The sequence below is a fragment of the Vulpes lagopus genome, chromosome 5, assembly GCF_018345385.1.
Source record: "Vulpes lagopus strain Blue_001 chromosome 5, ASM1834538v1, whole genome shotgun sequence".
Classification (NCBI taxonomy): Eukaryota; Metazoa; Chordata; class Mammalia; order Carnivora; family Canidae; genus Vulpes; species Vulpes lagopus.
The window spans coordinates 79442152-79452138 of record NC_054828.1 but is presented as its reverse complement, the minus strand read 5'-3'; the positions used below and the strand labels follow the sequence as shown (position 1 = coordinate 79452138).

Sequence of the window (9987 nt, the reverse complement as noted above, 5' to 3'; positions counted from 1 at the left end):
GCATCTACTCGCCATTCATGGTGCCAGGCCCATCTTGGACAGGTGAAGACTCACTTAAATGTCACATGATGGCAGCTGACATTCACTGAGCACTTACTATGTACCAGGTACCATTCTTTTTTTTTTTTTAAGATTTTATTTATTAATGAAAGACAGAGAGAGGCAGAGACATAGACAGAGGGAGAAGCAGGCTCCATGGAGGGAGCCCGATGTGGGACTCAATCCTGGGACTCCAGGATCATGCCCTGAGTCAAAGGCAGATATTTAAGTGCTGAGCCACCCAGGTGTCCCACCAGGTACTGTTCTAAGTGCTTTGCATTAATTCATTCATTCAACTCACACAGCAGTCTGATGGGGATACATCCTCCTAGTATCTCCATTTTATAGATGAGGGTTAATAACTTTTCTAATATCACGCAGCAATTAAAAATAGGATCTGCATGCAAACCCAGGCAGCCTGGCTCCAGAGACAGTCACCATTACCATCTCCTCGTGTCTCCCACGTTTTGTGTTTTCCAGGGGCCCTTCTTACATTTCATAGTTCTCTCTCCCAAGAGGGAAGGAGAGGTAAGGGCTAAGAAGAGAATGTTACTGCTTGATTTTCTATTTATTTGGTTTACCTTCATTTCCTCATGATTATCTAATGATACATACTTAGCATAGACAAGGCCCATCTTTTCTTATTTGTCTGTACACACTTACCCATGAAGATCACTCACTTTTCTCACTCAGATTCAAGTGATTAGCCAAGAACCGTATGATGCAAATGGTTTTTCTCTTTGCAAGCTGTCTGTGTTTCCCAGTGCACTGAAAACCACACTATTGCTTCCTCTTTGCATTTGTAGCAAGAACACAGCTTTTGCCGCTCAGTGTCTGAGCAACTTCAGTGACACCACGAGGAAAGGTCTGTCCTGGCCCAAATGGCACACATCCCACGTGTGGCATCTTTCTTTCTTTTTCTGAGTAAGTGTCATCATTCTGCCTGTCTCTTATCCCAGGAGCTAGTCAACAGGAGGCTGTAGGGTGGCAGAGCAGGACAATTTGGTATTTACAGGAAAAACTATGCCACTCATCTCTGGTGTCGGCAATAATTTTTGACTTTCTGATAGAAGTTGCATGGTTTACCTTGGCATCCTTGAGTTCTAGGGTGGAGCAATGCTTGGTTGAGTCTGTGAACCCATGGATTTTTACAGATGTGTGTTGCTAGATCTGCCAGTTTTGCTTGCCCTGCCTTAACCTTATCTCCCTGGGCTAACCCATCCCTGGCACCAGTGAGGGCTCAGCTCCCCCAGCCTGAGAGATGATCTTGTGTTTTGTCTGATGTGTTTGCCTTGTCTTGTGTTTTGTCTGATGTGGCTGGATGGAAGGGAAAGTTCTGAGAGCCCTTAGTGGTTTTAGGTTAAGCTAACAGAAAGTTCTGGATGTCCCTGGGAGCTGAATTGGGAATCAGCTTGAGGGATTGAGAAGGGCCAAGAAGATTTGCCGGGCTCTGCTAAAGGGCATCCAGAGGGGTCTTAGCTGGCCCAGGAGCAGGGTGGAGGAAGGGGAGATTTGGAGGTAGACAGGAGAACACATGGCCTGGGCTAGAAATGGAATTGTTCCAGAGCAAGTAGCAGGTACTGTTTTGGTGCTGTGCATGCCTTAGCATCTGGTGAGGACTATGGATCCCACCTTAGAATAATTTTTTAAATGCCTAAAATAAAATGCATGGGATTATAGGGGAAATCTGTCATACTGGAATGTAATCATCAAAATAGTTTTAAATAGTGATGTAGTCATTTATTTGCTTCTTTACAAATTCCATAACAAAACCTAAACGTGGTCTGTTAACCACCAAACTTCCAGGGAGTAAGGGATATGAATCATATTTCAAGATATCTGCAACAACTATAGTGTGATGTGAAAATACCTATGGCTTGTTGTCCACAATCAGGACTGAAGGAAATACTAAATTTTCATTAAGACTAATGAAAAATAAAGATGTAGGGGGGGTTCCCCTCTACATTTATGAGCCATAAATTCCCCTCGAATTTATGGGCCTTTTAATCCCGTGTGTGGCTCAGGTTAAGAACTTCTGTCAAGGGCAGCCCCAGTGGCGCAGCGGTTTAGCACCGCCTGCAGCCCAGGGTGTCATCCTGGAGACCCGAGATCGAGTCCCATGTCGGGCTCCCTGCATGGAGCCTGTTTCTCCCTCTGCCTGTGTCTCTGTCCCTCTATCTCTGAATAAATAAATAAAAAATCTTAAAAAAAAAAAAAAAAAAAAGAACTTCTATCAAGACTAAATTGAATCGGTGTGGGGACTCAAGTGACTGGAAAGGTAGGGGAACTAAATGAATTTATCATCAGCGTGGCCAGAGCTGTGGCTAACACATAAAGAGGCGACAGCCTTCAGCACAACATTGGCTCAAATTGAACTGGGCTTGTGTCTCAGCAGACATTAGATCATGTGAGATAAAGATCCGATCTAGGGCCTGATAGGGTGAGAAGTGGCCTGCAGGGTTAGTTAGGAGGACTGGTTAGTTGCTGGGTGAGGGATGCCCACCAGACTGGCTTGGCAAGCACTGATGGCCTGGAGGATTGGTGGGATCTTCACTGGCTGGTACATTCCTATTTGCCCTGTTCACTATTGAGTGTGAGTCCGTCTGTCTTTCTCTTTCTTTCTCTCTTTCTTTCTCTTTCTTTCTTCCTGTCTTTCTTTTTTTCTTTGAATATGATTCTTAAGTGCACGTGCTTTGTGTATTTGGACTGTGTGTTTGGCTTGTGTATAGGGGAAAGCAGGGTGTATTGTGCAATAAATCAGACACTGCAAAGTCTCTCTCTCTTTTTTTTTTTAATTCTGGTGAGCAGGCTAGAAGGCTTGGGTGAAGGCAAGTTGTAACCAGGTTCAAAAAGAGAAAGCTGGAAGCTTTTCCTTAACCCACATAAACAATTATCCAAACTGAGGCATGTATTTATTTCTTCTAGGTCTGACTCACCCTAAAGCACTAATTTTGTCTAGAACCACAGTTTTTATGTGAAGAGCTCATAAATCAGGAAGTGACTTGAAAGGACTTTGGAAGCCTGCTGTCTTTCCTTACAAACATGGAGGGAAAATTATAAATAAGGGAGGAACTTAAATGCTGATAAATTGATGGGTTACATTGTTTAACAAAGGTGTACTTTGTTAATTTTTTAAAAATTTTTATTTATTTATGATAATCACACAGGGAGAGAGAGAGAGAGGCAGAGACACAGGCAGAGGGAGAAACAGGCTCCATGCACCGGGAGCCCGACGTGGGATTCGATCCCGGGTCTCCAGGATCGCGCCCTGGGCCAAAGGCAGGTGCCAAACCACTGCGCCACCCAGGGATCCCAATTTTTTTTAAATAAACATAAAGACTGATTAATTTTGTTAGAACATGGTGCTGGAAGAGGTTAATATTATGGGTAAATGAGCTCTTGGATTTAGGACTCAGCTTTGCCTTCCTGATCTGGATCTGTCACCCCTCACCCTGACTAGCTGCCCTATATGTAAAAACCATTAATGTGAGAGGGTGCTAGGGGGGACCGATTTTTTTTTTAAATTTTACCATGACTGTATTCGTAGAAGAAAATGTTTTTGGTTAGAAGCTCTCTCAGCCTTCAAGGGCATAGGGATTTTGTAAGGGTAAAGAAAGGGATGTTGCTTGTTATGTCTGTAGTTCTCCAGGTAGGTTTTGTATGAGATGGAATGATCCGAAGTTGCTATTTTTGTGGATCAAGAAAGGTCAGTTATGGGCCATTTTATACCATCCAACCTTAACAGCTTCCATTTAAATAATATAACAGTAAATTTGGCAACTATTGAGATGCCTGGGTGGCTCAGTGGTTAAGCATCTGCCTTCAGCTCAGCTCGTGTTCCCGGGGTCCTAGGATCGAGTCCTGCATTGGGCTCTCTGCACAGAGCATGCTTCTCCCTCAGCCTATGTCTCTGCCTTTCTCTGTGTCTCTCATGAATAAATAAATAAAATCTTTAAAGAAAAAAAAAGAAAAGAAAAAAAGCCAGTACCACCCGAGAAAAGTGTGGCCCTGGTATGGCGTGTAGGTGCCCAGCATTGTGTCCATCAGTCAGTGAGAATTTGAGCTGCTGTGCAGAGATCTCTAACCCTCTGTCCACTGGAAGAAAAGAAACAGAACAGTCCTCTGAATTATTTTACTTCTTAGGAGGAGGAGAGATAGGTACAACATATCCCATAGGGAATATCTTGATTAAAGATGCTTCAGCATATGGTCCCAATGCATAGCCTTTTGAATTGATCTCTGTCAACCATTCCTTTCCACACCAAAAATACCTATGAGACTTCCACACTGTTGCTTTACTTCTCTGAGGAAGCAGTACCTTCCCCCTCCTGTTCTTGACCTCATGCCTCTACTAGGACTTTCCTCCGTTCGTTATCCTGTTGTCATCCACATCTCCCCTCTCAGCTCCTCTTGCCATCTGCCACCCTATTCTGTTTCCCATCTCCACAAAACTTCTTGGAGTCATTTACCCCTCCTACAGTCACTTCTTACCCTTGAAATCCTTTGCTTCTGGTCTTTTGAAACCTCTTTTACAAAGATCTCCTCCGATATCCTCCTCATCAAGCTGAAAGAACCGTCCCCCCCTGCCTTTGGGTCTTTACCCTCATAGCAGCGTCCAGCAAACAGACAAGCCCTTCTGTGGAGCATTTTTCCTCCTTTGGTTTCTACGCACCTGTGTCCTGGCCACTCTCCTATCTCCCTTGCTCTTCTTTCTGGGTGTTCCTTATCCTAGCCCCTAAATACAGAGACCCTCTCATAATCTCTCTTTAGCCTTCCCCTTGTATTCCCTAACACTGCCCAGCACTGGAACTGACCTAATCCACACCCATGGCCCAGAACCCTCTGTGGTTATAAAAAGGTGCTCAGAGGAAGCAGTGAGAAACAATGGAGATAGCCAGGGATTTCACATTTGCAGATTTAGGTTCAAGAGCAGCTCAACCAATTACAAGTTTGACATTGCTAAATGTGGGACTATCACAGAATTCTTAAAAAGGATTAGACCACAGAGATTTTCAAAGGGTTGAATAGACTTGAAAGTATATATATATACTTTTTTTAAAGATTTATTTATTTATTCATTCAGAGAGAGCGAAGACAGAGGCTGAGACACAGGCAGAGGGAGAAGCAGGCTCCATGCAGGAAGCCCAATGTGGGACTCGATCCTGGGTCTCCAGGATCACATCCCAGGCTATAGGCGGCGCTAAACCACTGTGCCACCAGGGCTGCCCTATATATATACACTTTTTAAAAAATAGTATTTCCCAGTGTTTGCTGGCTGTCTTTCCTGTTTATGGTATTCAAATTTAGTATTTTCAAAAGCAAATGCAGTATCTTCTCCCTCACCCTTGAACACAGCAGTCTCTTCCTGATACCCTTATTTCTTTTTTTTTTAAATGAGATTGTATTTATTTATATATTTATTTATTTAGAGAGTGAGTGCGAGGGTGGAGGGGCAGAGGGAGGGGGAGAGAATCCCAAGCAGACTCCAAGCCCAATGCAGACTCCATCTCTCGACTCTGAGATCATGACCTGAACTGAAAGCAAGAGTTGGCCACTTAACTGATGGAGCCCCCCAGGTGCCCCATAATACCCTTATTTCTGTTAACAATATCATTATTCTCTCAGTCAGCCTCACAAAACCTGCCATCATTTTTTATTTCTTCCTGCCTTCCCTTTCTCCATCCACCCCTTCTACCACTTCCAAGCATCTGAGACCCTGAAAAACTCTAGATTTTATCTCGATGGTGGCTCTTTGCATTCCGATTATGGTCATCATTTCTCTCCTGGGCTACCATGGTTTTCTGTCACATTAATTTTCCTAAGACTTTTCCAACACTTACAGTGGATTCCCCATCGCCCAATTAGTCAAGTCCAAACTTTTAAACATGACTTCATGGTTTGGGCCCCAAATTCCTATCCAGCCTTACCTCCTTCTATTCATCTTCATGTAACCCTTCCCCTAATCCAGTTTATCACTCCCTAATTGCTAAACAGGTCCTTTGATTCCTAGCCATACAATCGTGTCATAAAGTCGCCCACTTAAATCATCATAATTTTTCTGATGCTCCAAATTCCACTTCTCATCCTGTCTCTTCCATAAACCTTTTGTGTTTCCCTCCCCTAAAAGTGCAATCTGTCCTTCCCTCAGATTCCTTAAAGCACTTTTATCATCTCCCTGACATGGAGATATGACCATCATCCTGCCTTACTAAAATTTTAAAATCATGAAGTCAAAGACTATCCCAAGCTCATTTTCACATCTTAGTTTCTGAAGCATTAGAAATACAAGTTGTTGAATAAATATTTATCAAATTGGCAAATAAAGCAGTAGAAAATGGAGTGCTAGTTTTCACAATAAAATGTTTCACATGTGGTACCTATCTTTTAAAGTTATGTAAGATGTTGAACAAGTGTTGCCTAGCCACCAAAATAGCATTGTGGTCACATACCCTGTTAGAAATAGGTTAGTGGTACCTCAGAAACCATATTTCTATAAACATTTTTATTGTGGAATATAACACAAAAGAAAAGGTAATAAAACATAAACATGGAGATTAGCAAATAAGTAAAAAAAGTAAGAACCATGTAGTCACTATTCAGGTCAAGAAATAGAACATTGCTAGAACCCTAGAAGCACCCACCCACTGTGCTGTGTGCCCCATCCAGATTACAACCCTCCCCCCTGACACACAATCACTGTCCTGACTCCCATGATAACCACTTCCTAGCTTTTCTTCTTTTTTAAGTGATTTTATGTTTGTATTTATTAAATAGTGCATTGTGGTTGTGCCTGTATTTAAATATTTATAAAGGACTGGAATCATTCTACATATCGTCAAAAAGATTCTCCATATACTGCATCTTTCAACACAGTCATCCACGTTACAAACAGTTGCGATTCACTTTCATTTCTGTGTAATATTTCATTTTATGGATGTGCCATAGTTTGTTCTGCTGATGGACATACAAGCAGTCTCAAGATGGGAGATATGATGAACGGTGCTGTTGTGGGTATTCTTTCACACATAGCTTGGTGCACAGTGCACACAGTTCTCTAAGATATATATCTGAGTCTAACCAGCGTTGCCGAAAATGTTTTAAGTTGCCTCTGTTGGATAATTGTTTGGTAAGTAATAAGTTACATTTTTCCTATATGTGCCTCAGTATTAGAAGAGCATAATATAATTACATCACATTAACTTGGATGTATGAATCAGTTGGCGTATTTTAATTATTATTGGAAATGTGTGTGTGGTTGGTGGGATGTTTGTTTTTCAGTTTTGCATTAAACATTCAATAGGCCAGTTTTAGTGGGTTGCCTCAGATGACCACTCACCCTTTCTCCCCGTATGTTGTAGGCCCCCCTTCTATCAGAATTGTTTCAATTCCAAAATTCCCATCCCCCACCTTATGGTCTCTGTAATGTCATTTTTCCTTTTTCTCGCTTTTTTTTCCCCTTCTACTCTCCTTTACTTGCTGTTCTTGTGGGTTTGCAAAAGTCAGCAGATACCCTGCTTCTTCCCTACCTTCTTATGAGTTCTATTCTGTTCATTCCACAATACCAGCAGTTGCTCCCTGGCGGTGGGGGAGTGGGGGAGGACTCTTCTGATGTCTTTCTTATCCTCTTCCCCTTCCACTGGGCCCCAGATTGGGCTCACCCATTGGCATCTCTGTTATTTGCTCTTTGTTGTTTCTGTGGCACAAACTAGTCTCTTATATCAGCCGGATCCATAAACACATGCCTTTCCATTTCTGCAAGCTGCTTGATTTTGAACACGTGCACTTCAAAGAAAATGTTGTCAATTTGATCATGTTTTCTCCTTTAAGCCTGATGCTTGAGATTTGTCTCAACGGGAGACAGTCCAGAGCAATCCCAACTGAAAACTTTCAGTCAGAGAAGAACTGAAAGGGACTCTGAGGCCGGATCCTGGTGGACTTGACTAGCTGGCTTTTACAAAGCTTTTCGATAAAGCTGTGGTGGCTCTTGAAGAAAAATGACAAAACAAAAAACCCTCCACGGTATAGAAAGGAAGTGCTGCTGTCTCTCTGGATGCTAATTTTAGCTAGTCCTGCATTTAGACCTGGCCAGGAGCTACAAATAGTTCCAGCCAACTAGCAAGACAAAGAAAGCGCAGCATCAGAGGCAGTGGGTAGATTTCTCTTCTCCACAATCTCTGAGAGAACTGTCTGACAGGTACCCAGGAATTTGCTGAATTGTCCTAGAAAATAACATAAAAGGTGAATTTCCTTATGTAGTATTGACTTTCAAATAATGCCCTTAGACAACACCGGGCGCTAAGTATTAGCAGGTGTAATAGCTCGAATACTGTTGAAGCTAACCTAAGAGGCTAGGAATTATTACAGAAGTTCAAATCCTAAAAGAGCAGTGAATTCATCAAGCGATCCCACTGTGCCTCAGCCTGAAGGAGACATCGAACATTCGAGTCAATCATAGCTAATAACCTGTGATCTCATTTACTAGAACTCTTAATACAGGGAGCTGCAGAAGGGGGCACACTGGGGACTGGAACACAAATCTCTTTTGATTCCCCTTTCTCTCTTTCCTCTTTGCAAGCTAAGCTCAGCCTTGGCCAGAGAGACGTAACCATCCAGAGAGGACCGCTGTACCGGGCTGAGGGCTACCCCATCAGCATTGGCTGCAACGTAACTGGCTACCAGGGCCCTTCTGAGCAGCATTTCCAGTGGTCTGTTTACCTGCCCAAAGCCCCGACCCAAGAAGTCCAGATCATGAGCACCGTGGATGCCACCTTCTCTTATGCAGTGTATGCACAGCGGGTGAGAAGCAAGGGGATCTATGTGGAGAGGGTCCGGGGCAACTCGGTCTTCTTGCACATCGCAAAGCTCCAGTTGAAGGACTCTGGCGAGTATGAGTGTCACACGCCAAACACAGATGAAAGATACTACGGCAATTACAGTGCCAAGACAAGGCTAATTGGTAAGCTGCCTGCCCCCCTGTTCTTGCCAGCGTCCCCCCCACGCCTTGCAGTGTGACGTGGCTTTCCGTCGTGTCCTTGCTTTGGCAAGAGAGCCCTCATCGCCCTCTGGATATGTTGCAGAAGGGGCACAAATCGGTATCTCCCATTCTCTAAATGTTCATCTTTCCAGTCACCTTTGCCCTGGGAATTTAGATGGTGTGTGTGGTCTAGGCCTGTCCACAGCTAGCCACAGGGTGATCGTAGCAACAGCATCAGACAAAACTCTGGGAGTTCTCCCCATGTCATCTCTTCTGCAGGCAGAACATGAACTTGGTAATATGATCAGTGGTAAGTCACTCGCTTGGAAATGATTATCCACAAACTAGTAATGTCCAACATATTTACATAGAGAGAGAGGGTCATAATCTTTGTAGTTAGCATTTTGTCCCCTTGCCTAGAATATCTTAGCACCTCTTTCTCAGTCTAGCCAACTCCTACCTATACTTGCACCCAGTTTAGGTTTTACTTCTGTGAAATCTGTCCAGATGGTCTCAGTGCATATTCCCCATCTTTGTTTCCTCTTGATCCTCTATTCACATTGCTATTATTAGCGCTCACCCGGTTGATGTGGTATTTGACTCCTACTTCACCCCAAGGAGAACAGTTAGGAGAACATGAGAACAGTTATCTCAGCCCCAAGCACAGTGGCTAGCCCTGAGTAGCTGCTTAATAAATACTTACTGATTGAATCTAAGTGCTGCCTTCCCATAAGCTTGGGCTTGGAGGAAGAGCACAATGAGATGGTAGGATGGTTGTCAGAACTTTGGTGAGGGCTGCATTTTGGCTCTGAATGGCAGATTGTAAGGGATTATTGCAGAATTTTACAAAGAATAAGGTTAAGGTGTAAGGAAGTGAAGTGACTTGCTCCAATTCCTGTAGTCAAGTAGGGACAGATTTAGGATCAGAATCTAGGTCTTCTAGCTCCCAGTGCTCTTCCCTTTTAAATACTCTG

General features: G+C 43.3%; 1 protein-coding gene across 2 annotated transcripts in view; it reads left to right on the top strand.

Moving 5' to 3' along the window:
- The first annotated feature begins 238 nt into the window (after positions 1-238).
- The window catches only part of CD101 (CD101 molecule), a 35659-nt gene continuing 25910 nt past the window's right edge, over positions 239-9987 (top strand). For both annotated transcript variants that reach the window (XR_005988111.1, XM_041757421.1), the window contains exons 1-2: positions 239-963; positions 8615-8995. Coding sequence is in view for 1 of the 2 variants with exons in the window: in XM_041757421.1 (XP_041613355.1) it covers positions 921-963; positions 8615-8995 (424 nt within the window). In the remaining variant the exon portion in view is untranslated. The remainder of the gene's footprint in view (positions 964-8614; positions 8996-9987) is intronic.